General features: G+C 38.4%; 2 protein-coding genes across 2 annotated transcripts in view; one reads left to right on the forward strand and one right to left on the reverse strand.

Moving 5' to 3' along the window:
* The window catches only part of LOC307070161 (serine/threonine-protein kinase TNNI3K), a gene marked incomplete at both ends in the record, with an annotated part of 286,301 nt that overhangs the window by 192,929 nt on the left and 66,215 nt on the right, over nucleotides 1-27,157 (forward strand). The window contains one exon of the mRNA XM_079728397.1: nucleotides 816-925. Within this exon, the coding sequence (XP_079584523.1) occupies nucleotides 816-925 (110 nt within the window). The remainder of the gene's footprint in view (nucleotides 1-815; nucleotides 926-27,157) is intronic.
* Nucleotides 6,057-25,969, reverse strand: LRRC53 (leucine rich repeat containing 53; the record flags this gene model as incomplete). The annotated part of the gene is given in 6 exon segments (XM_079697551.1): nucleotides 6,057-8,386; nucleotides 11,014-11,511; nucleotides 22,766-22,979; nucleotides 22,981-23,370; nucleotides 23,374-23,558; nucleotides 25,882-25,969. Coding segments are annotated over 6 exon segments (3,705 nt in total).

Here is a 27,157-nt window from a genome sequence, read left to right on the forward strand (position 1 = left end):
TCTACCATGATACTTGATACAAAATGTGTTCAATAAAAGTAGCTATAAGCTTGGTTTCCCAGGAAGTACAGAAATCACTGGTTGCAGAACAGAAAAATAATCAGCAGTCAGGAATCCACAAAGAAGTCCTGAGAATCACATCACAGTGATGTGGAGTTTGAGATGAGCAACATTCAGACATCCAAGCAGGTAGACAACACTAGAGAGTTCAATCAATGAGCACTATTAGCTAAAATGATGGATTTGGAGTATCTAACAAGAGTTTAGCAAATAGTAACTAGTTTATGAATATTAAAATTTAAAATCCCAACAATCTTGTAACCAGTAACCAGAGTTAAACTTAAAAAATAATTTATTTTGCCCAAGTGATACAGGTGCTCTCAGGGGTACAAAGTTCCGGGGCATCTTGTCTTGCTATGTGTAGTATAAGCTCTTTAGCCTGGGATTTATGCATTGTATAGGCTGGTCCAATCTGCCTTTCAGTCTTTACTTCCTAAAACATCATGTACATACTCTGTGCTGCTTGCTATTTGTCTGTTCCTTTGTCTGTTCCTTTGTTCCTATGTAAATCCCCTCTGCTCAGCATTTGTTGAATGAACAACCGAAGAAACGAACAATTATAAAGATAAACTTATGGTAGCATATTATCCACTATTCTGCTTAAGCATATAAAAAGAAAAAACAGCATAGAGGCCTCTTTGAATCTCTGCTGATGTTGCACAGATTGATTTTTAATTATTTTTTTGTTGTCTGTTCCTATGTTTCTTGAAATAAATATGTGATTTTCAAGACTGACGTGACCATTTGGTTTGCAGCGGCTGCCGCAGCAGACATGGCTTACCACCATATCAGACCTCCCATTGGCTATTCCATTCCCAAGCCCATATCATCTCTGCTGATGCGAGGGTGGAATGCATGTCCTGAAGTGAGTAATTTTTACTTCCTCTTAGAAAATGTGTTATGGTCAACATCTGTCACAAATAGTGTAGCTCCAAAGTCTACTTTCAGTGTGTATTTTAAGACTGTCAAGGCAGGAAGACTGATTTGCTTTCTGCTCTTTAGTCTCTAATTGCCTCAAGAAGTCTGAGTATCTCATATTTCTTTGCTGTTGCTCTCTGATTCTGAAATGTTTCTCACAACTGATTAGTAAGAGACCCTGGTATGACAGATGACTCAGTCTCCTCTCAGCTGCAATTTTATTAACTATGCCTGAACCGCACTTAGTCACTTTTTTCAAGAAAGAAGTTTGGCACAAGGTGGATTTGTGTGGGCTTTTCACCATGAGGCAGGCCTGCAGGCAAAGATCCCATGACCAGTGGTCTTTGGGCCCTGGCTCAAGCAGGAGGCTAGCCCTGGTCCTAGTCCTTTTCTAACTCTCTGAGTGGCTGTATGACAAAGTAGCTAAGAGCATAGATTTAGAGTTTAAATGGAGGAATCAATATTAGTGAAGGAATAAGTAAAGCAGGATATGCAAGCAGTGAAAAAAAATTAATATGATCATAGATCTGAGAGAGTAGAGGGGAACAGTCATATAATCCCAGAATGAAATCCCAGATCATCTGTCTGTAGGAAAGGATTCTTCCAAAACGTACCAGACAGATTGGTGTCTACTTTGTTCTCATAGATTGACAAAGGAGGAGATTTCACAACTTCTCTCTTGATATCACAGTTTTATATAGTGTCTAAGAATCCCCCTGCCAGTATGTCTGATGTCTATTGAAATCTTTGTGTTTTGACATCAGCCCGCATTGATTCTTCTGCTCTACGTGGAGGGAATTAGTTCACACTCTTCACACTGGAGATCCTCATACACAAAGGCCCAATATCCCTTAATTATCTGGTCCAAACCATCCTAGTTATTGTTGTCCTTTTTTTATATGACCTTAATTCTGATCCTTCCCAGACACTTTACCTCTCTTCAACAAGGGAGCAGATAAAGTAGGCTGTTGGTATCCCACCAAAGTAGAAACAGAATAAACCCTAGTCCAGATGTTTGGAAGGAGAAAGCAAATTTCCCATTCTGTTTCTAAAGGCAAAACCAGACCAAGTCATTACCCAATCCTACAAGTATACACAAAAACTCTTATGAAGAAAAAGGAAGATAATTATGGAACATGGACTGAGTATATCAGAAGAAATAACCTCTTCCTCTGACCATCTAAGTCACCAGATTATATATTTATTTGTGTAGAATCTTCTCTCACTACCAGAATGTTAGCTCCATAAAAGCAGGGACTTTTTTGTTTGTTCATTTTGTTTTCTTTGCTGCTGTAACCTCCTTACCTAGAACTGTACCTAGCAGATGTTCAAAAATATATGTTGAGTAAATGAATGAATATCACTATTACTTATCAATGCTTCCAATCTCCTTATCTGAAATTCAATGTTTAGAAAATTGTCTTGAAAATTAACATGACTTAAAATAGTTTTGGAAAAGCTTTCTTTGTCTTTCAGTATGAATCTCAGGCATATTTTCTAGGAATAACAGCGTCAGGCACCTAATCCAGAATTTCCTTCTCTCCTTGGGGTATGAACTATTCTAAAATATACCATAACAATCAAAGGGAATCCCTTTTGTTTTTATTAACTGACTCTTTGTGATTATAGATAAGGGACATGGAAGTTTTAATTTGGAATAAAAGCAAGTCATTGGCACTTCTGAAAGCATTTTTTTAGGTAGGATGGGTACCAGAAGTAACAGTTTGGAAAATGAGAAAGAGAAACCAGAATAGAATCAAAGGAGAATGCTATTAAAGATTAAAAATAAAAATACTAAGAGGTCAAAAATTGCGTGCTTAGTAGAAAAGTCTTGTTGCTAAGCAGGGAAGTACAGGGCTCTGGGGATGAGGTTCTCCCAGAGGAGGATGGAGAGAAAGTATAATAGGAAAGCTAAGTCTCTGACTGGCTGACAATATTTGTATTTGTCAGTCAGGTGGTTCCCGGTTTGACTGTGGTATCCATCTCAGCATTATAAATTTGAGTTGCTTCTGTATGTGACATGCCTAAGTCATCATTGCATTGCCCAGTAAGGTCTTCACCTAGTCAGTAAGCTAAGTACTGAGGAGAAAGGGAACAATGGCTAGTTTTCATTCTTTCCTTAAGTAATTATTTACTGAGTCTCTACTATATACAGCCCCAGGGATGGGTGAGGAGATTCAATGGAGATGTGCTCTTAATGGTGCTTAAGGTCTAGTGGTTATATGGAGATTAATAGAATAAACACATTACTGGTTTTATAGTTACAAGCCAAGATGAAGGAAACCAAGATTAGATGAGAATGAATGCTAAAGGAACACTAGCAAGTGGGGGACAAAGAGCTAGGTCAGGGAAGGCTTCCTGGAAGAGGTGACACTTGAGCTGAGATTATAAGCAGAAACAGGAATTTGATGAAAGAATGGGGTTCGTGAGAGAGAAAGAGTTCAAGGAAACAGAACATGGGCAAATTCATTGTGAGAAAAGACACAAGGGAGAGAGTTATTGGAACATTGTAGCTACTGAGGGGCTACACCAGACCCTCATTTGAAACAAATTCATATTTAGATCTAAGCACTAACATCATGCTGGCTGGTCATTGTTTGCTAGGTTACCAACTTCACTTCTCATTCTTTGTTTTATGTCTGTCTTTGCTTTATTCCTTAAATTTGAAACACATTATTGTCTCCTGTGCATGTCTTCTTAGTCAAGACCCATAAAAATAGAAGAGGACAATGAAAACACTAGCCTATTAGAGATAGAGGGTGCTTGCTGGAAAACAGTGAGAAGTGGGGAAAAAGTTCTGATAATTAGATGGAATCAGATTTTGGAAAGCTTTGGAAACCAGACTAGGGAATTTGGACATGAAATTAGACAATTATATTTTGTCTCTAAAGTAGTGAAAGATATGATAAAAGTAATTTTCTGGAAAGTTCATCAGAGTTTGGTACGAAGGATTTATTCACTCAAAGAATTGTATGTAGTTCCGGTGGTGAGGCAGGCACTGAATTATCTCATAGTGTGCACTGGAATAGCTAAGCATTGTTTCTTAGTGTAGGCTGTGTATTATATGCTCCACATTACCCTGGAATGTTTGTTAAAATGAAGACTCTGGGATCCTATTCTAAATCTACTGAATCAAAATCTCTGGGATGGAGCCTGGGACTTTGCATTTTAACGTGCACCCCAGGTAATTTGTGCCCAATAAAGACAGAGAACTAGTGAGGTGACACAGGAGCAAAAGACACTGAAGTCAGAGTCTAGCTGGGCTGCTATTGCAGTAGTAATCCAGTTGGTTACAACACAAAGACTACAATGGTTACCATGGGGATTCTGGCGCAGGGGTAAGTCTGAGAACTACTTCAAAGGAAACATAACAGAAGGAGGGAAAAGACCAGATTTAGGAAGTGGATGAGAGGAAAGAGTCCAGGAGAACTGTCATCACTGCCTTCTGAATGAAAGCTAGTGAACAGAGTACTTTTAAACCTTTAGATATGAGGGACATTTTTGGCAGTGACAAACAAAGCTAACAGCTCTGCAGTAAAATGAAGGTGCTTAAAAGAAAATAGGAAAAGGGAAAAGAAAGATAGTTACAGAGAAAAAGAGTAACCTGCTCTACAAAACTGAGGGAGCTGGCAATTAGAATACAGTAAACTTAATGTGCAAGAAAAAGTTGGTACAGATGCTCTTCTTACCTCCAAGGTGCTTGACGAAAGGAAGTGGGATCAGGGGAGGCAGACAGATGGCATAGGAGTTGAGCTCGAGGAGGGAGGGGAGAGGAGTCAGAGTTAAAAGCAAGAACATTTTGAATCCAGGGAAAGAAGAGAGATAATAAGTTTAGGAAGTTTTCAAAATAAGAAAGTTGTCATTTGCTACCAATTCTTAATAGGAAAGAGAACAGGAAATGGGGGCATGTAAGCAATATTTACATTGTTCTAATAGTTTTTAAGCTTTATAATATTGCCGCATGTAGATATAAAGATATAGAGACTTTGATATAGAGACAGGAGAAGAGAAAGTTAGTTGCATTTGTGACCTTTTTTCCCACTAGAAAATGTGAAATATTATAGTATTCTATACCATGATGTTACGCTTTCAACATTTTACTAGGATATCACTGATAATATTGAGTATACCTCTATCTTTCAAATAAGTGTGGCTTTGAATAAGAAACGCTTATTCTACTATGGCTTTTAAATATAATATTTATAAACACATTTCTCTCCTGTGCATAAGGAAGAATACTCACACCAAACAGTAGTGGCATGCCAAACTCAAGAGCTCAAGCCTTGAAAGCTTACATGCTAATGGGTTATTTAGCTTTCAAAATCTTAAGTTAATAACAATTGGCAATAAAGCTTGTTAATATTCCTTTTGTTCTGGAGCTATTGTGTTGATTTTGAAGTCCCATGTGTTCTAAAATGATTGAAGTCGAGATCTCCACCTAGTGGATTTATAAGAGTTTACAGATTTTACAGAAATGGCCTACTACCTCTGGAAATCCTCAAATTTTTCTCTTAGAGAAATAACGGTTTTTAAAGACTTCTACTTAGGATCTAGCATAATTGTCAATAGAACAGTCGCAAATGGTTGAAATATGCCAATATGCATATCAGCTAGACTACAGTTAACAAACAAAGCTCAATTTTTATTTTCATACCATAATTAGGAAAACAGATCAGGCACAAGTATGAATATATAATCATCTTTGTCAAAAGCAATATTGTAATACCACTAATTGAGATGTGTATAGTAATTTCCATAAAATAATTATCAAGTGTAAATCTGCTCAAGTACTTTTTCTTATTTAATCTTTCATTTGCTTAAGGCTTTTTTTTTTAATGTTTGTTTTCTTTTCCAGGATGAGGCACAACTCTTCTTTCCCATTTTCCCATTCCTTAGAGAAGCAAACTCAATTAATTGTGTCAAACATATCTTGTGGCTCTTTGATTTTTGCATTATATTCAACTGTGTACTTTTATTTTATTGATAACAAAGAGTTACTGAGGAATTTTCCTCCAAAAATACTGCATTTGAAATGCATGCAAAGGCTAAGGAGTGTTTGTGTGTCCTTTTGAAGAAAGCTAAAGTAGAAAAGGATTATTATTTGAGTTATTTTGTTCACTTTGTTCTGCCTCTAAAGGTGATGAATTAACGTATTCAGCAGATGGTGGACACAATGTAGGCTTAGGAGCAGAGTTTTCAGCTTCATTTATTCTTCTAAGAATTAGAGACACCTTATTTTCTGCCTCAAAACTAATGTCTTTTAACTCTGGTAATGTCTCCCCTGTCATTGCACTTTCTTTATGTGCACTGTTATCTTTATCTGTTTGAAAATCTTGAACTTCTCTCAAATCATGCATATTACTGTTAATTTTAAGATCTATTTCACTACAAGGTAGTCTATTTTTGGTTTCATGGGAACTCATCATTCTCAAATCCTTAGCTGTAATAGTCTCCTCAACAGAGTTTGAATCATATAATATATGTTTTTCACTTTTTCCATTTTCCCAAGTTTGTTGCTTTTCTTTTGTGGTGCCATTTAAGGTCATCTGTGTGGTCCTAATTAACATACTAGAATTTGCCTTGCTTTCATCGAACATTTTTTTCTCTTCTTTCCCTACTATTTTTATCTCCAGTGCTTCAGTGCCGTCATCTCTGGGCAATGCATTTGTGCTGTCAATTCCTTTTTCACTACTATTGGTTAGAGGCCAGATGGCTTGAGTACTAAGAGAGGTACTGATATCCTTGGTAAGCTCTCTTTTATTTTGGTATGGAATAGAATTTGTCTTCATAAATGTAAAGTTGCCCTTGGATTGTGTCCGGGAAATAGGAGAGGAATCATAAGTTTCTGTTTTAAGACGTTTCTTTTCTACATCATTTCCCTCACCCATAACACAAATTTCCACAATTGGATGTGATATTTTGGGTTCTGTCATTAACGTTTTTTCTTCGTTTCCAAGTTGTTTGTGACTTGAGAGTTGCTCTACATGTTGTAAAGTTTGATTTTGATCTAAAGTATGTTCCTTGTAGGTTTCAGTCCTGTGGATTTGATTCCCCAGGGACAAAGAAAACTGGTTTAGCTCACTGGTCTTTGATTTTTCCTGCTCCATGTTTTCAGTGGGCTCTGTCGCCCCTTGGTCAGTAGCCCCCCTAGAATGGTGGGATGGTAAAATATCCCTTCTTATGTTTTCAAAAGTCGCTGGTAAATAACAAGGAATGCCCAGTGCAAGGTGAGCTACACCTCCCATTTGCTCAGTTGAGATGGGGGAGTGTGACTGCCTGTGTTCAGTCACAGTGGGTGTTGGCTGACACAATGTTGATGGGTTTCCATCAGGAATATGACCAGTAGGGTGACAGTTGCCTTCCATAGAGCTCTGGTTGGACACTGACAAGTTGTCAGCACTGAAGAGAGGAGCGTTTTTAATGTTTTTTCTGTAATATGGGGTCTGCTTTGGGGCATGTTTGAAAGGCAGCCGTTTTGCAGTGAATCTAACATAGTTGTTACTCTCTGACTGTTGGTGAAAATCTGCAGAGGACACAAGGTTTATTTTGGCTTCCTTCTCAGAAACTTTGGAGAATTTATTAGAAGGTGACAACACTTGTCTGCGTTTCTTTGGGAATTCTGGAAAGGATTTTTCTGGATGGACTCTAACTTTTCTAAAAGGGTTTAAATTTAATTTTATCCTTAACTTTTGTCCTTTAATTTTCCCTTTGAAGTCAGATTGACTAGTTCTCTTCTTTTGTAGAATTTGTGGATCAGTAAGCCATTTTCCTCCTTTGTTTCTCTCCTGAGGATTGCTACATTTTTTGAGATCCAAGTTGGTCAGGTGGTTACTTTGATTTTTCTGCTCTTTCCAATGGCTTGGTGTTTTGGATGACATCACCAAACTATTTTTTTCTACTAAATCTGGATGATGGAAGCTAACCCTCTTAGGGGAATATGTTTTCTTGATTTTTGTTGATAACTCCTTGTTGTCCTCACTCATGAGGAATTTTTCTATTGCTCTGTTAATTTGGATTTGCTCTTTCTTGGGCTTTGAAAGTTCTCGATGATTTGGCTTCCTTTCTTTCACATAATCTTGAAATTGATCACAGGGCACATATTTACAGATGAGACAACTGTTTGGCTGCAAATACCCAGGCCTGCTTCGTGTTAACAGACCACAAGGATCATCATATTTTGATCTATGTTTTTGTAAGATTTTTTGTACAGAGTGTTCCTCGGACTCACAAGGCTTGGATGATGAGCCTGTAATAAAATGTCTCAGCCTGTGTGGTTGTAAGCCATTGTGTCTTTTTTCTATTGGAGGCTGCCATGATTCATTTGTTAAATGCTTTTCAAGACTTTCTCTTGCCAAGGCTGAAGCGGATGTTGCATATCTTCTACTAAATGTGTCACTGCTGATATCTGCTGAACAATAAATGCAGGAATTTAACACTGAGCAGAGTTTTACTACCCCAACCAAACAGATGCTTAGAAGCCTTATGAAAGGTGCAAAAAGGACTTCTCTGATTATGGCAATTCTTGAAAATTTCCTAATTTTTAATCAAATCCTCAAGGGACATTTGGCAGTTTGGTGTGTTTGCAATGGCACTCTTTATGGCCACATTTTAATCAGTTGTGATGCTGATTTAAAAGTTGTGGAATTAGAAATAAAAATATTCATAGCTGTAAATCTTTAGATTAGTTGTCCATTAGGTTAGCTTTAAATATGAATAATATCTAAATTCTTTCCAAGTGGCTATAGTAATTTTTTTCTCAATTCATTTACCACTTGGGACTAAATATTAGGAAGAACAAAATAAAATATTGAGTAATATATAGGTTTCAAGCAGATAATAACCTCAATAATAACAGAGAAATACTTGTGATATTACTGGTTCCAATAAGGCAGAGTCTGTATCTGCTTTACTTGGCATCACTTACTATTCATTAAATATTTGTTAAATGAATATGTGTTTTGGACTATGGCCTGGTCTGTGTTGAAAGAATCTGTCTGAGACTTTTAAATGGCGCATGTTAATACAATATTTATTAATGATACATGTTAACTAATATTAATGACAAAAATATTAGTAATGTTTCACCATTAATTGAGCATAAGAGGTAGGCATTGTGTTAAATATTGTACATTCATTTTTTCATTTAAGAGACCTGATCCCTTGGACAAGTCCTATTTTCCTAGCACATTTCCAGAGGAAGAAACAAGTTTAGAGAGGTTGCATGTTTTCTCCCAGTCATATGTCAGCTAAATGATATGGCAGAATTTGACCCAGGTCTGTCTCATACTAAACTGTATCCTCTTCCACAATGCATATTAAGTTTAAAATTACATCTTACCAGTGTACTTTTTCTTGTTTTGTGAAATTGGTTTATCCAAAGGAAGAAAGAAGTATTCCTTTCAGTGGTAGAAAGAAAGAGGTGAAATAATCCCCAACTTGCATCCAGTTCTAATCTAAGATCTAACTTCAACTCTCTGAGTAACCTTGAAGAAGCCATTTACTCGCTGGATATCAGAAGATTAGACTAGTGGGAACTTTATGTGGGTATAAAATTCTTCTGGGGAAAGAACTGCTAGCCTTTAACATATTCTAAGACAGTTCTGTGGCTCAAAGATAAATATTAAAAGCTATTGGACTAGATCACCTCTAAAATCTCCTCTACCCCTGACATACTGTAATTCTATGTTTCCAAGTTAGAAGCCCTAATTAGAGTGATATTGCCTCTTACAGACTTCTATTCTGGAGCAGCTGTGGTCTTGAACGTTTTCTCTCCAATAACTGTCCTTTCCAGCTTCAGTACAATGCCTGGCGTGTAGCAAAATTTCAAGTCTTTCTTAAAAGTAATTGTATTGATTTGACAAACCAGCATTTGTGTGAAACAAGAGACTGGGTTTTAAATGGTTAAGAGACCACTTTCCCTTTAGTATAGGAGTTTCCCACAGAGAAGTGAAGGCTCTGGACAAAGCTCAAATGAAACATCTGCCTAAGGTATGATTCTATTGAAAGGCTAAGTGCTTATTTCTTTATAAAATAAAACCAATCCGATCGGGTTTCTATGGCAGATGTTTTCTTCCTTAGCCATTCCTCTTTTCAGTCAAATCAGCAGGCCTCCAAAACTGGTAAGATCTGAAGTCTGGGGGATGCAATGGCATAAATTCACATCCTGCTTTATACCACATATGGAATAACATACAGTTTCGTTCTTTTCCAATTGTCCCCAAATCCATCCTTAGGGCCAGATCCCCATGGTAAGAATTTCTTGGTGCAGCACCTCTGTCATTCATATTCTGAGAGAAAGCTCTGCCTGTTGTAAACCAATTCAAATAAACGACAGGAAGCTCTTTACAGAGCAGCTGTCAAAGGTTTCACTGTTGAGCCTGAAAGCATTGCCTTACTATTCAGGGAGAAAAAGGAAGACATTTAATTCATTGCCTCCCTCTAAATATTGACATCGCCATGTACAGTGGGTAGATGTCACAGCCAGATTCACTCGGCTCCCAACATGGGACAATGAATTAAGTCCTGACTTTCCCTGAACTGGGAAGTTATCATCCCTGACAGCTCAGCAAGCAAAGTATGTGTCTTGACATCATTCCTGAAATGAATCACTAGCATTAGAAGGCTCATTCTTCTAACATGTCATGCTCTGGGAAGGTTGCTTACTGTAGAACTGGCATTAGACTCGAAGCATGTTGGAATAGAAGCTGATACTCAGCCTCCTATAAATCTTAACAGCACTATTGCTGTTTAAACGGCTTCTTAAAAACAAACAAACCAAAAAAAAAACATTGTTAGGTGTTGGGTCACAAAATTCACTTGTTGATGGGCACAAGGTGTACTCTCAGCTCCTGAGGTTGGGAAGTGTTCATCTACACCTCACTCCATACACACTGATACATGTCCAGTATCTTTAGGAGAGGAATAGGCTGGTGCCATGATGATTTTTATGGCATTTCTCTTTGGAGCAACTCAAAGGAGGCTACCTTTTCACAGGGATTTAAACAGAGTGGGATTTTCTGAAACAAGACAACTCACCTGTTATTCTTGTTACATGCTGTGGCAGAGTTTGAGGTTGGACTTCCCCAGGTTCACAATTCCTCAGGTTTTCAACTCTCTTTGGACAATATCTTGTATGTAAGCTGGCTTCATTAAAAGCTGCCATATTCCCAGGAGGCTCTGAACGTCCTGACTGCAGCAGTCTGCCACCAAAGCAGAAGAAAGTGCTGTCTGCCCCATGGCCCTTCCCTTTCAGGTTGAGGGCTGTGGACTCAGAGGCCAGTACTGCTTGATGGCTGTTTTCCTGTAAGAGCGGCATTTCCTTTCTGGACCCCACAATGGACATGACCTTTATCTCGTTTTCCTGAGTTAAGTGGCAGTTACAGTATCCCTTAGCGTGGTAATTTCTTGCCTCATGGTCACGCAGGGATTCATCGAAGGTTCTGCAAGGAAGGTTTTCTGTGTGTTCATTTGCTTTGTCTTGTTGGAGTTTCCAGTTAAATACAACTAAACCCAGGCAAGTGAGACCAACAGCTCCTGTGACAAATAGAGAGCCTATTAAAAGATAACATCATAGGAAGAAACATATAAATCATCAAATGTGAAATCCACAAATATCAAGGTTAATGGCTTAAAGGGTGTCAAAATGGGTGGGAAATCTCTCACTATGTGGAAAAATATTAGTCCAGACAGAGGATATTTAATCGACATTGTTCTGTTTTCCAAGTTGGATCTTTCTTTGTATCGATTAAAAATTATAAGAAACAATACCATCTGGAATGTGTTTGACAGAAAAAGGGTTTTTTTTCATGGACTGAAATTCATTCAAGATAAAATAATACCTGCATTAAAATTCTTTTTCTGCCTATGGGAAATGAAACTTCCTATTTCTTAATCCCATAGTCAATAAAAATAGACCACATTTAGCATATACCCTGAAATTCTCATGTATAGTAACCTCCTCCCCCAAAAGAAAAAGATATTCTACAAGCTATTGCCAAATTTTAATCACCTCTAAAGATTCATCCCCTACCTCAGAATACATCATTGGCTTCTATTAGCATAAAGGTCAAACTCCTTGGCATTCAAGACTCAGTATAATCTTGCCATAACCTTCTTTCCTAGTCTCATTTTTAATCATTTCCCACATTCAAACACTATGTTTCAAACTCTTCAATTCATTAGTCTTAAAATGTACTTCTAAGCCTTTGTGTATTCTCTGAGATGCTTCTAATACTTTCTCCTATCTCTGCTTATTTGAATTTCATTTATCCTTTAAAATCTAAATCTCTTGCTATTTTTTCCCATCTTGCGAAGATCACTCCCTTCTTTGAACTACCACAATAAAATTATTGACATCTAATCTCAGAATTCCTGGTACTGTCATTTCATGCTCTCTATAGGCTAGCTTATCCTCTAAATAACATTGTAAACGGCAGTGTTTCTCAAACTCAAGTGCAGAGTCTAACCTGTTTCTACCTCAGTTTCTCATCTTGACAAACGGCATCCTCAACCAAAGCTCATACCAAAGTCTCTGAGTTACACCCAACTCTCTCTCTGACACAGTGATTTCCTTTTTTCTTGGCACTTATAACAGTATAAAATTATTGTGTTCACTTATTCATTTGCTTGTTCACTGTCTGTCCTCCCCTGCTAGAATTAAGCAGTATGAGGAAACGGATCTTTTCAGTCTTATTTGATATTGTATCTCCAGTGCTCTCAACACTGGCACAGAGGAGGCATACCAGAGTTGTTTATTGAATATTCTTAAATAAACAGAAGGAAATCTGTTTATGAATCCTAATAATGAAAAGCACTGAGTGGTCTCACCTTACAAATCTCCAAAATGATGATCAGGAGGACATGCTGTCAGTATAGACTGAGTTTGGAGTTCTGCGATCTGAGTCCAGCTTTACCTATAACTTGCTGTGTGAACCTGGGCAAGACAGTTGACCTGGAAAACTCAGTTTCCTGACTCTGGAGATGAGGACAGTGAATAAGATGATACCAGCATTCTAGAATCCTTGATTGCACTATGCCTGGTTCTCTCCAATGCAGACAACTTTAATGAAAATGTGATGATATTTTTTAAACTTGAAAGAAAAGAGAAGGGGTCAGGCATAGTTGTTTCACTTTTTTCTGTTAAAGATGAAGATTAACCAATTAGAATAGTAGTTTCTGGCAAAATCTGCCAACCTTTTTGTAGCTTACCAGATCGTAACGTTTTAAGCCCATTTTTACCATTTTTGTTTCTTTGACAACAATACACTCTTGGAAAGTGCTACAACATATCGAAATTATGAAATCTCTACTAAAAACACCATGCTTTTTAAAAGTAGTGGCAAAAGTTAGATCAGAACATTTTAATTGCCAAATCATAGAGTCTGGGTTTTTCAAAAGGTTTTGGTTTTTAAATGTTAAAAACATGAAAATAATAAAATTTTAGAAACATCTCTATATCTCTAACATGGAGTAAGAAAAATCAGGATTCAAAGCTCTGTTCTGATACTTTTCTTGGGAACATTTTCTAACCTCTCTGAGCCTTATTTTTCCTCCTCTGTCAAACAGGAATAATTAATACCACTCAGAGATCAAATGAGATAATATATGTGACATATTTTTTATTTTTTTTATTTACTTATTTTTATTTATTTATTTTTTTGCTTTATAACAAATTTAATCAGTTATACATATACATATGTTCCCATATCCCCTCCCTTTTGCGTCTCCCTCCCACCCTCCCTATCCCACCCCTCCAGGCGGTCACAAAGCACCGAGCTGATCTCCCTGTGCTATGCGGCTGCTTCCCACTAGCTATCTACCTTACGTTTCGTAGTGTATATATGTCCATGCCGCTCTTTCACTTTGTCACAGCTTACCCTTCCCCCTCCCCATATCCTCAAGTCCATTCTCTAGTAGGTCTGTGTCTCTAGTCCTGTCTTACCCCTAGGTTCTTCATGACATTTTTTTTTCTTAAATTCCATATATATGTGTCAGCATACAGTATTTGTCTTTCTCTTTCTGACTTACTTCACTCTGTATGACAGGCTCTACGTCCATCCATCTCATTACAAATAACTCAATTTCATTTCTTTTTATGGCTGAGTAATATTCCATTGTATATATGTGCCACATCTTCTTTACCCATTCATCCAATGATGGACACTTAGGTTGTTTCCATCTCCGGGCTATTGTAAATAGGGCTGCTATGAACATTTTGGTACATGATTCTTTTTGAATTATGGTTTTCTCAGGGTATATGCCCAGTAGTGGGATTGCTGGGTCATATGGTAGTTCTATTTGTAGTTTTTTAAGGAACCTCCATACCATTCTCCATAGTGGCTGTACCAATTCACATTCCCACCAGCAGTGCAAGAGTGTTCCCTTTTTCCCACACCCTCTCCAGCATTTAATGTTTCTAGATTTTTTGATGATGGCCATTCTGACTGGTGTGAGATGATATCTCATTGTAGTTTTGATTTGCATTTCTCTAATGAGTAAAGATGTTGAGCATCCTTTCATGTGTTTGTTGGCAGTCTGTATATCTTCTGTGGAGAAATGTCTATATAGGTCTTCTGCCCATTTTTGGATTGGGTTGTTTGTTTTTTTGTTATTGAGCTGCATGAGCTGCTTATAAATTTTCGAGATTAATCCTTTGTCAGTTGCTTCATTTGCAAATATTTTCTCCCATTCTGAGGGTTGTCTTTTGGTCTTGTTTATGGTTTCCTTTGCTGTGCAAAAGCTTTGAAGTTTCATTAGGTCCCATGTGTTTATTTTTGTCTTTATTTCCATTTCTCTAGGAGGTGGGTCAAAAAGGATCTTGCTGTGATTTATGTCATAGAGTGTTCTGCCTATGTTTTCCTCTAAGAGTTTGATAGTTTCTGGCCTTACATTTAGGTCATTAATCCATTTTGAGCTTATTTTTGTGTATGGTGTTAGGGAGTGATCTAATCTCATACTTTTACATGTCCCTATCCAGTTTTCCCAGCACCACTTATTGAAGAGACTGTCCTTTCTCCACTGTACATTCCTGCCTCCTTTATCAAAGATAAGGTGACCATATGTCCGTGGGTTTATCTCTGGGCTTTCTATCCTGTTCCATTGATCTATCTTTCTGTTTTTGTGCCAGTACCATACTGTCTTGATTACGGTAGCTTTGTAGTATAGTCTGAAGTCAGGGAGCCTGATTCCTCCAGCTCCATTTTTCGTTCTCAAGATTGCTTTGGCTATTCAGGGTCTTTTGTGTTTCCATACAAATTGTGAAATTTTTTGTTCTAGTTCTGTGAAAAATGCCAGTGGTAGTTTGATAGGGATTGCATTGAATCTGTAGATTGCTTTGGGTAGTAGAGTCATTTTCACAATGTTGATTCTTCCAATCCAAGAACATGGTACATCTCTCCATCTATTTGTATCATCTTTAATTTCTTTCATCAGGGTCTTATAATTTTCTGCATACAGTTCTTTTGTCTCCTTAGGTAGGTTTATTCCTAGATATTTTATTCTTTTTGTTGCAATGGTAAATGGGAGTGTTTCCTTGATTTCACTTTCAGATTTTTCATCATTAGTATATAGGAATGCCAGAGATTTCTGTGCATTAATTTTGTATCCTGCAACTTTACCAAATTCATTGATTAGCTCTAGTAGTTTTCTGGTAGCATCTTTAGGATTCTCTATGTATAGTAACATGTCATCTGCAAACAGTGACAGCTTTACTTCTTCTTTTCTGATTTGGATTCCATTTATTTCCTTTTCTTCTCTGATTGCTGTGGCTAAAACTTCCAAAACTATGTTGAATAAGAGTGGTGAGAGTGGGCAACCTTGTCTTGTTCCTGATCTTAGTGGAAATGGTTCCAGTTTTCACCATTGAGGATGATGCTGGCTGTGGGTTTGTCATATATGGCCTTTATTATGTTGAGGAAAGTTCCCTCTATGCCTACATTCTGCAGGGTTTTTATCATAAATGGGTGTTGAATTTTGTCGAAAGCTTTCTCTGCATCTATTGAGATGATCATATGGTTTTTCTCCTTCAATTAGTTAATATGGTGTATCACGTTGATTGATTTGCATATATTGAAGAATCCTTGCATTCCTGGAATAAACCCCACTTGATCATGGTGTATGATCCTTTTAATGTGCTGTTGGATTCTGTTTGCTAGTATTTTGTTGAGGACTTTTGCATCTATGTTCATCAGTGATATTGGCCTGTAGTTTTCTTTCTTTGTGACATCCTTGCCTGGTTTTGGTATCAAGGTGATGGTGGCCTCATAGAATGAGTTTGGGAGTGTTCCTCCCTCTGCTATATTTTGGAAGAGTTTGAGTAGGATAGGTGTTAGCTCTTCTCTAAATGCTTGATAGAATTCGCCTGTGAAGCCATCTGGTCCTGGGCTTTTGTTTGTTGGAAGATTTTTTATCACAGTTTCAATTTCAGTGTTTGTGATTGGTCTGTTCATATTTTCTATTTCTTCCTGATTCAGTCTTGGCAGGTTGTGCATTTCTAAGAATTTGTCCATTTCTTCCAGGTTGTCCATTTTATTGGCATAGAGTTGCTTGTAGTAATCTCTCATGATCTTTTGTATTTCTGCAGTGTCAGTTACTTCTCCTTTTTCATTTCTAATTCTATTGATTTGCGTTGTCTCCCTTTTTTTCTTGATGAGTCTGGCTAATGGTTTATCAATTTTGTTTATCTTCTCAAAGAACCAGCTTTTAGTTTTATTGATCTTTGCTATCGTTTCCTTCATTTCTTTTTCATTTATTTCTGATCTGATTTTTATGATTTCTTTCCTTCTGCTAACTTTGGGATGTTTTTGTTCTTCTTTCTCTAATTGCTTTAGGTGCAAGGTTAGGTTGTTTATTCGAGATGTTTCCTGTTTCTTAAGGTGGGATTGTATTGCTATAAACTTCCCTCTTAGAACTGCTTTTGCTGCATCCCATAGGTTTTGGGTCGTCGTGTCTCCATTGTCATTTGTTTCTAGGTATTTTTTAATTTCCTCTTTGATTTCTTCAGTGATCACTTCGTTATTAAGTAGTGTATTGTTTAGCCTCCATGTGTTTGTATTTTTTACAGCTCTTTTCCTGTAATTGATATCTAGTCTCATAGCATTGTGGTCGGAAAAGATACTTGATACAATTTCAATTTTCTTAAATTTACCAAGGCTTGATTTGTGACCCAAGATATGATCTATCCTGGAGAATGTTCCATGAGCACTTGAGAAAAATGTGTATTCTGTTGTTTTTGGGTGGAATGTCCTATAAATATCAATTAAGTCCATCTTGTTTAATGTATCATTTAAAGCTTGTGTTTCCTTGTTTATTTTCATTTTGGATGATCTGTCCATTGGTGAAAGTGGGGTGTTAAAGTCCCCTACTATGATTGTGTTACTGTCGATTTCTCCTTTTATGGCTGTTAGTATTTGCCTTATGTATTGAGGTGCTCCTACATTTGGTGCATAAATATTTACAATTGTTATATCTTCTTCTTGGATCGATCCCTTGATCATTATGTAGTGTCCTTCTTTGTCTCTTCTAGTAGTCTTTATTTTAAAGTCTATTTTGTCTGATATGAGAATTGCTACTCCAGCTTTCTTTTGGTTTCCATTTGCATGGAATATCTTTTTCCATCCCCTTACTTTCAGTCTGTATGTGTCTCTAGGTCTGAAGTGGGTCTCTTGTAGACAGCATATATATGGGTCTTGTTTTTGTATCCATTCAGCCAATCTGTGTCTTTTGGTGGGAGCATTTAGTCCATTTACATTTAAGGTAATTATTGATATGTATGTTCCTATTCCCATTTTCTTAATTGTTTTGGGTTCGTTATTGTAGGTCATTTCCTTCTGTTGTGTTTCTTGCCTAGAGAAGTTCCTTTAGCATTTGTTGTAAAGCTGGTTTGGTGGTGCTGAACTCTCTCAGCTTTTGCTTGTCTGTAAACGTTTTAATTTCTCCATCAAATCTGAATGAGAATCTTGCTGGCTAGAGTAATCTTGGTTGCAGGTTTCTCTCCTTCATCACTTTAATTATGTCCTGCCACTCCCTTCTGGCTTGTAGAGTTTCTGCTGAGAGACCAGCTGTTAACCTGATGGGGATTCCCTTGTGTGTTATTTGTTGTTTTTCCTTTGCTGCTTTTAATATGATTTCTTTGTGTTTAATTTTTGACAGTTTGATTAATATGTGGTGTCTTGGCGTATTTCTCCTTGGATTTATTCTGTATGGGACTCTCTGTGCCTCCTGGACTTGATTAACTATTTCCTTTCCCATATTAGGGAAGTTTTCAACTATAATCTCTTCAAATATTTTCTCAGTCCCTTTCTTTTTCTCTTCTTCTTCTGGAACCCCTATAATTCGAATGTTGGTGCGTTTAATGTTGTCCCAGAGGTCTCTGAGACATGTCCTCTGTTCTTTTCATTCTTTTTTCTTTATTTTGCTCTGCAGCAGTTATTTCCACTAGTTTATCTTCCACCTCACTTATCCGTTCTTCTGCCTCACTTATTCTGCTATTGATCCCATCTAGAGTATTTTTTATTTCATTTATTGTGTTTTTAATCGATGCTTGATTCATCTTTAGTTCTTCTAGGTCCTTGTTAACTGTTTCTTGCATTTTGTCTATTCTATTTCCAAGATTTTGGATCTTGGAAATAGAATCTTGGATCATCTTTACCATCATTATTCTGAATTCTTTTTCAGGTAGACTGCCTATTACCTCTTCATTTGTTAGGTCTGGTGGGTTTTTATCTTGCTCCTTCTCCTGCTGTGTGTTTTTCTGTCTTCTCATTTTGCTTATCTTACTGTGTTTGGGGTACCCTTTTTGCAGGCTGCAGGTTCGTAGTTCCCGTTGTTTTTGGTGTCTGTCCCCAGTGGCTAAGGTTGGTTTAGTGGGTTGTGTAGGCTTCCTGGTGGAGGGGACTAGTGCCTGTGTTCTGGTGGATGTGGCTGGATCTTGTCTTTCTGGTGGGCAGGTCCACGTCTGGTGGTGTGCTTTGGGGTGTCTGCGGACTTTTTATGATTTTAGGCCACCTCTCTGCTAATGGGTGGCATTGTGTTCCTGTCTTGCTAGTTGTTTGGCATAGGGTGTCCAGCACTGTAGCTTGCTGGTCGTTGAGTGAAGCTGGGTGCTGGTGTTGAGATGGAGATCTCTGGAAGATTTTCGCCGTTTGATATTATGTGGAGCTGGGAGGTCTCTTGTGGACCAGTGTCCTGAAGTTGGCTCTCCCACCTCAGAGGCACAGCACTGACTCCTGGCTCCTCAATTTGGGATGATTTGTTGTCTATTCATGTATTCCACAGATGCAGGGTACATCAAGTTGATTGTGGAGCTTTAATCCGCTGCTTCTGAGGCTGCTGGGAGAGGTTTCCCCTTCTCTTCCCTGTTCTCACAGCTCCTGGGTCTCAGCTTTGGATTTGGCCCCGCCTCTGCATGTAGGTCGCCGGAGGGCGTCTGTTCTTCGCTCAGACAGGACAGGGTTAAAGGAGCAGCCTCTTCGGGGACTCTGGCTCACTCAGGCCGGGCGGGAGGGAGGGGCACGGAGTGCGGGGCAAGCCTGCAGCGGCAGAGGCCGGCGTGACGCTGCACCATTCCAAGGCGCGCCGTGCGTTCTCCCAGGGAAGCCGCCCCTGGATCCCGGGACCCCGGCAGTGGCGGGCTGCACAGGCTCCCGGAAGGGCGGTGTGGACAGTGACCTGCGCTCGCACACAGGCTTCTTGGCGGCGGCAGCAGCAGCCCCAGCGTCCCACGCCTGTCACTGGGCTCCGCGCTTTCAGCCGCGATTCGTGCCCGTCTGTGGAGCCCCTTTAAGCAGCGCTGTTAATCAATCTCCTCTCCTCGCGCACCAGGAAACCAAGAGGGAAGAAAAAGTCTCTTGCCTGTTCGGCAGCTCCAGAGTTTTCCCGGACTCCCTCCCGGCTAGCTGTGGCACATTAGCCCCCTTCAGGCTGAGTTCTCGCCGCCAGCCCCAGTCCTCTCCCTGCGCTCTGACCGAAGCCCGAGCCTCAGCTTCCAGCGCCGCCCGCCCCGGCGGGCGAGCAGACAAGCCTCTCGGGCTGGTGAGTGCCGCTCGGCACCGATCCTCTGTGCCGGAATCTCTCCACTTTGCCCTACCCAGGTATGTGGGGAGTTTCTTGCCTTTTGGGAGGTCTGGGGTCTTCTGCCAGCGTTCAGTAGGTGTTCTGTAGGAGTTGTTCCACGTGTAGCTGTATTTCTGGTGTATCCGTGGGGAGGAAGGTGATCTCCGCGTCTTACTCTTCCGCCATCTTACCCGGAAGTCTCTATGTGACATATTTAATACAGTATTTTGATATAGTAAGATTCAGTGAATCGTCATTGTTATATGTTATTGTGGTTGTAATTGCTGCTGCTGCTTTTAAGGCTTGGTATTGTCCTATTAGATCCTAAAAGCCTCAGCTGTTAGGAAAAAAAAATCCAAACCAAATCATTAAGAGAATACTTTGTATGGCTGATGCAGTTACTAAACCAAATAATAAAGGAAAGAAAGACCTAAATTTTCTTAAACGCATGAATCAGCCACTGAAATGAGAGTAGGTGTAATCTGATTATGAGATAAATTTTCTCAGTTAATTGTGTCCAAACCGCGAGGAGCCACTCACTCTCCCGCTATTGATGCTAGAGCTATGCCTGTCACATTACCACTCAGGTATGGTCACTTTCTATTACTGCAGAGAGCAAAAATAGCAGATGAAGCTCGTAGGTAGGCTGAACCTACTATCAAGAAGATGGCTGAATTTTCATTGCCGTGGGCATTGTTCAACTTTTAAAAAGTATTCTAAGAATATTTCTGAGTTAGAAAGACAACAAAAATGCAAAATTAATGATAAAAATTTCATTGAAGAATTGGAAATGTGAGAGCTTCATGAAAGCTTTCTCTTTTTATCCTCCAGTTCACAGAATAGGAAGTGTCAAGATGTTAGGTACCAATTAGCCACTTATCAGTTTTAAATTCACTGAATATGATTTTACATATTCCTTGGAATTGTGATGATTTATCTATAGCCAAAGAAGAAACTAGAATCAGAGGCCAAATTTTAGTTCTAAGCCTTTTTCCCACAATCTAGAGGAATAGATTATTGACCACACTTTCACTTCAGGAGTAGCACCTTCAAAGGAGTAAATTTGTATCAAAAGTCAGAGCTGTTTTAAAGAGGAATCTCGCTTAAAAACAGCATCTTTAACAATTAATCAATGAAAGATACATTTTTATGGTAATTTCACACACAATAACTTAACATGAATGTAATAATATTCATAATTTATCAACATGTTAAGCTTCCTATCATTTTGACAAAGCCTTTGGAACCTTCCAGAATTTTTATCTATCTCTACACTAATGCAGAGTTGCTAACTTGGCAAAATCTTCTCTAAAAATAGACATAAAAGATACCTATAAGATACTAAGTATTCTAAGAAACACATTTAAGGAAAAACTCTCTGTTGCTCTAGTGCTTTTGTCTTTTGTGGTAAATTATTTCTTAGCACGTAAAATTACTGACATGGTTACACATTTTCTAAAACAATTTATCTTCCTGAGAGAATTCGAATTCACTTCCAAGTGAATTTGATTACTGCTGGTGGTAGTTTCACTGTCTAGACCTGACACTGGTCTCCATCTATCCTGATTAAAAGGAGCTAAAAATCTGATGTTCAGGTGATTCACTGGAAACCTGCTATGGAATAATTATTTATGGCACATATTCAAAGTATATCAGTTCAGTCCTGAGTGCCATTTGCAAACCTCTGGTCCTCCAGTGTTGGGGAACACTCCACAAACACACACATCCCCCACACACACACACACTTCTCATCACCATGGCTACCTGCAGGTGAAAAGGATTTCACCATGCACTGAAAGCATACAAACATCTAGATATATTGACAAATCTCATGCATATTTCATCTTTGACTAATGCCACAAAGCATCACATTAGATCATTCATCCAGTGAGATGTAATGATAGCTGATGCATAGTTTAAAAATTTTTTTAACTACCATAGAAAATTTAAAGGATCGAATAGTATCCTCTCCTTAGTCAGTTGGGGGGTGGGGTAATGTGCCAAATTTATGAACAAGTTAGACAAACAGAAATCTTAAAAGAATTCAAAACCCCCAAATAGAAGAAAACCAAGGCACATAGCAGCAAATCACTTGCCCAAGTCACGCAGCAAGTAAGAACAGAGCCAGGTTTCAAACCTGGATAATCTAACTGCGGAGCTCATGCTTGTATAAGCTGTATATATGCTCTTGTATAAGCTTATAGAGTTTGTATAAGCTCTATAGTACTTATACAAGCACTATAGAGCAGGATGCACCTGGTTGTCATAATAGCATCTCCCCCTGCACTTGGTAAAGCCCACTGTTTCACACTCCACCACAGAGAAGCACACCGATGGGAGTGCCTTGAGGAAATAGACTATGTCTCATCACTTTTTAAACCCCTATCTCCCAGCATCTTAATGAATGTACCAGTACTGAAATATAGACTATTCCCTCATCACAGACAAGAAAACTGAAGTCTGAATAGCAGGTTAATGTACTCAAGATCACAGTGCTAGTTATACCAGGACTAGAGCTCTTGAATCCTGGTTCAAGGCCCTTTCCTCTATGTTAGACAGCTTCTTTGCAACAGGAAATTTTTTCAACCTATGCCAAATCAACTAACATCCTCCCACACTACTGACAACCTCTCCCTTCCACAAGCCCTGGAAAGGTTCCCCAGTTGCCTAAGAAAGGCATCATTTAGTGTACTTCAAGAATATGGAGAAAAGCTGGGCACAATTCTCCCTGTCATACCTGCAAAGCCAAGGACAGTCAGCAGGGCCACATCCTGCCCTGGGAAGAGGGGACTTCTGTCCTTTAGAACCAGAGTGAGGTTGGCAGCCTTGGAATCGCAGTTATTCTCAGACAGCCTTAGCACACTCTTTGCAGTGGCCACAGCCATGGTGGATGGCTGACAATTTAGGTCCTTGGCATTCCTGTGCGTGCGAGCAGAAGACTTTACGTAGTTTTCTTAAGAACCAGGCAAGGGGGTAGAGATCACAAGTGCAGCTCCACTGGTTCTTATCTAAGCTCAGAAGGATTAACTGCTTCAGTGGAGTAAAAACACCCTGCAGGACTACTTCCTGTAGTCGAGACAGGGGCCGGAAGGCATCGTTCCCAATGTAGGAAATACAACTGTTAGATAAATCCAGATGCCTGAGACTGTGGAGATCTGTGCCTCCGAAAGCACTGTCTGTCAGTTTAGTGACCTGATTCCCATCCAGCTGTAGCCGGGTCAGGCCCCAGGTGTTTCGGAACCAAGACCCTTGCAGGGCGCGGAGAGCCTTATTGCTAAGCGCCAGCACCTGCAGACTGCGAAGCTTGCTGAAGCTGTGATCGGTAAGCGAAGAGCTGGATATTTAGTTGTGCTCCAGCCACGACGTCCGCAACTTTGAAAGGGTGTGCAGGGCGTCTTCCCGAACATCCTGGATGCCATTTCTGCTCAAGGAGAGCAGAGCAAGATTAAACAAGAGGGACAGATTTGTGCTCTCTATAGAGGAGAGATATCCATCCGTGATGATTAAAGCCCTCGTGGTCACAGGGGCTGCTGTGGAGAAGAAAAGCACAGACTAGAAGCGAGTACACACACGTGGGAGGGGAGCACAGTGGAGAGCAGAGATAATCAATACTCTCTGAGCACAATCCTATCACCTGGGTAAGAACAACAAACAAAATGAAAATGATTCTCTGATTTCTCAGTTTAAGGGGAAGGTGGCTCTTTATCAGAATGATGGATTTTTATATTCTTTGTTACCATGACATGTTTATTTGAGAAACACAAACCCATCTGTTCCTTTAGATGTTAAATTTAATTCATTGTTTTAGATTATCATCATTGATGGTTTTTTGAAAGTGGCTTTTCAGGCTTTCGCTCTGTGAGGCTGTGTACTGACCTGCTCCAGCCCTGCTGGCCCAAGACAGAGTCACTCAAGAGCCGAGCCTGTGTCTGAGCTTCCTAACCAGTTTTCCACAAGCAATGTATATTTATGCTGTGAAGCCAATCGTCTTTTCTCTCAAACATAAAGGTGTGGATTGGGGTGGGAGAAGTGAGAAGGACCGTTGGTTTCTGCTTTTTAGCTCCAGGCTAAAAGTTGGCAACTTGGTAAGGATCTATGTTCTCTCCAGACAACCTGAGGATCTGTCAGTGGGGTTCTCATTATAGTCTGGGTCATCTTGGCCTCCTGTCTAATATCTGTTCCCTCCAATGAAGTCCATCATGTGATGACAGGTGGTACTCAGGGCTTCCAACTGTTAAATCCCTTCACCATAATCACCCCAGAGCTATCACTGCTCTGTCATTAGAAATCAAAGCGTTTTAACTCGATAAAGATGTATTATAATCAGGAGTTATTGTAACACATCTTTATCATGCTAAAATTGTTTTGACTGCAAATGACAGTGTCATAAGGATGGAAGAGTCCATTGTCCCTGGGAGGTCTACAGGTGATATTAGAACAATCAACCATGGGGGAAGCAAATCACAATTCCCTTATGAAATTCAGACTACATCACTGAAACAAAGAGATTAAAAAAATGTAAAAGACAAAGGATTTCCACAGTGCCTTCTTTTGGAAGAATTGCTCCCATCTCCATAGCACGAGAAATCTTAAGTCATGGGGTTTTTGTTTGGGGGTGTTATTTTTTTAGTACTTATTACTGATTATTTGAATTCTATTAATTCTAACCAGTTTGGCATTTTGTTCCTTTCATCATTGTTTTTCATATGGGCTGAGGGAGTTTTGTTTCTAAGGATCCTCAGTCCTCTAGAGATTTCTGACTCTGAGGGAGCAGGCTATTGTTTCTGTCAATTACTTCTTGTCTAGGACCAGACAGGCTCCACTTGCAAATCATCCATTTAAGTCTCTGTGTTTATGAAATCTAACTTCAAAAATGTGACACTTTGTAAATGAGAAGGAATATATAGAGGTGCAGCAATGTAGGTGAGCAATATTTGTTTCTTACAAACACCAGCTATCTCTGATCAAAAAAAAAAATGTAGTGAAGTCAGATCTATTTGAGAGGATGGGAGTTTTTAGTGTTTGTTAAGTGTTTTCTATACAGATTGGAGACAGTATACAACCAACTAGCCTTGAAACTGTCTCTCTCCTGTCAGGAATGACAATGCCATCTACCTCTTAATTCTCATGGGGTCATAGGATTTTAGAAATGAAAGAACTCATTTTCTTCCACTTGATCTTAGATTTGTTTCTGAAATTTTTCCATTGGCACGGTTTATAGCTTGTTTATCTCTTCTTGGATATCAGGATGTAAATCACATTCTCCTCAAATTTGTTAATAAGGTGTCTTATTAAATTGTTGACTTAAGCAAGCAATATGTAATGAATACAGGCAGTGTATCTTGTTAGCATTTCTACAGCTCATTTACTACCAATAAAAAAAGACTACACTTTCAAAATTAGATGCACTTTGATAATAATCTCTTTTGCTGGTACATCACTTAATCTTACTAATGCTGAACAATTGCAGTTCAGGTTCCTGATTCATTGATATTTCTTCCAGCCTGTGGTAGGTTTCAAACCTGCACAAAGTGTGGACAAAATATAATTAAAGTGATCTATTTTTTTCTTTTATTAAAAAAAGTGTGTAACAATAAAATGGCGGTATTCTTTTATAAGAGCAAAATATCTCACTTACCTCTGAAGGTCTTAAAATAGTTTTGGTTGAGACCACCAGGGACGAACAGGGAAATAAAATAATATTATCAATCTTTAGTCACTAAAGAAAGCTTGCTCTTTTAAAGTTTACCTCTTTCAGGCTGAGCCGAGAGATTAGTCAGTACAAAGAAAGGCATAGCAATGAATTTGTCAGGTACACTGAACACTGCTTTTTAGAGTTACTGGTTTTATTACCTACTATATAGGTTATCTGGTGACAGAGGGTTACATCTTTGGTGCACACCATACATGATGCAGGGCAGGCTGCCACCAACCGCAGCATAATGGCAAAGACATGAGCCATCCACCTGAAAGGAAAGTAGAGAGCAATGCACATCATAATGTTGGCATTTATTACCCAGGGATTTCAGTATATTCAGCTCATGAGGCATTTTGGTGATTTCTGCTTTTTAATGGGCACTTTGGGTTCTCACATGATGCTAGATAAATTGCTGAAATCCTTAATTTGAATAGAATTTAAGCTGAGCCATTATAAGGAACAAGGATATAGTGTGCAGCACAGAGAAATATGGCCATGATTTGTAATAACTTTAAATGGAGTAAAATCTATAAAAATAGTGAATCACTATGTTGTACACCTAAAACTAATATAATATTTTAAATCAACTATGCTTCAACAAATATATATGTATACCCACAATAAACAAAAAAACAAACTGAACTGTTAAAGCATTTGACCATAAATTCAGAGAACTCACATGCAAGGCACAGCCATTAATATAGATTATTAAAAAATTAAGTTACTTTGTAAAACACTTAATAGTTTGTTGAGCTTTTGCAAATGCATTACCTTATTTAATTCTTTTAATTTGGCAACTCAATTTGAGGCTGAGAAAACTGAAGTTCAGAATGGTTAATAAACCATCCAAAGTCACATAGCTATTAGGTATTTAACACCAAGTCTTTTAACTCAAAATTCAGTCTTCTTTCTAGTATGCAGAACCTAATCTCAGGCACTGAAACATATATTTACAATGAAATTATTCTTCACAGATATAGATGCCACAGATAGAGAGGGAGAATGAAGGAGCATTAAGATCAGAAGCTCTACCTAGCTTTGAGTTCAGCTCTCCTATTTACTGACTATACTATCTTAGATAAATTATTTAATTTTTCTTATTTTTTCCTTTTCATGTTTAAAATAGAAATAATAAATGACTACATTACAGAGCATTATGAGTTAGATAAAATGTTCTAAGTGTTTAGTAAGTATCATATTTTTACCATTATTTCAGCCCTCCAATGAAATATTAACACCGTTTTGGATTTATTGTTCAAAAAAAGGCCATTTATAATGTATTCCCTGATTGGTTAAAAAAGAAAAAAAACTTAAAGCAAATTATAATAAAAACCTTCTACCCATACAAAAATAGTTTGAAAATAAAATAAAATGTAAAAAAAACATAAAATTATTAATTCTATCCTTCTTTCAACAAGTATTTATTGAATA

This window comes from Hyperoodon ampullatus (genome assembly GCF_949752795.1).
Source record: "Hyperoodon ampullatus genome assembly, chromosome: 2".
Lineage (NCBI taxonomy): Eukaryota > Metazoa > Chordata > Mammalia > Artiodactyla > Ziphiidae > Hyperoodon > Hyperoodon ampullatus.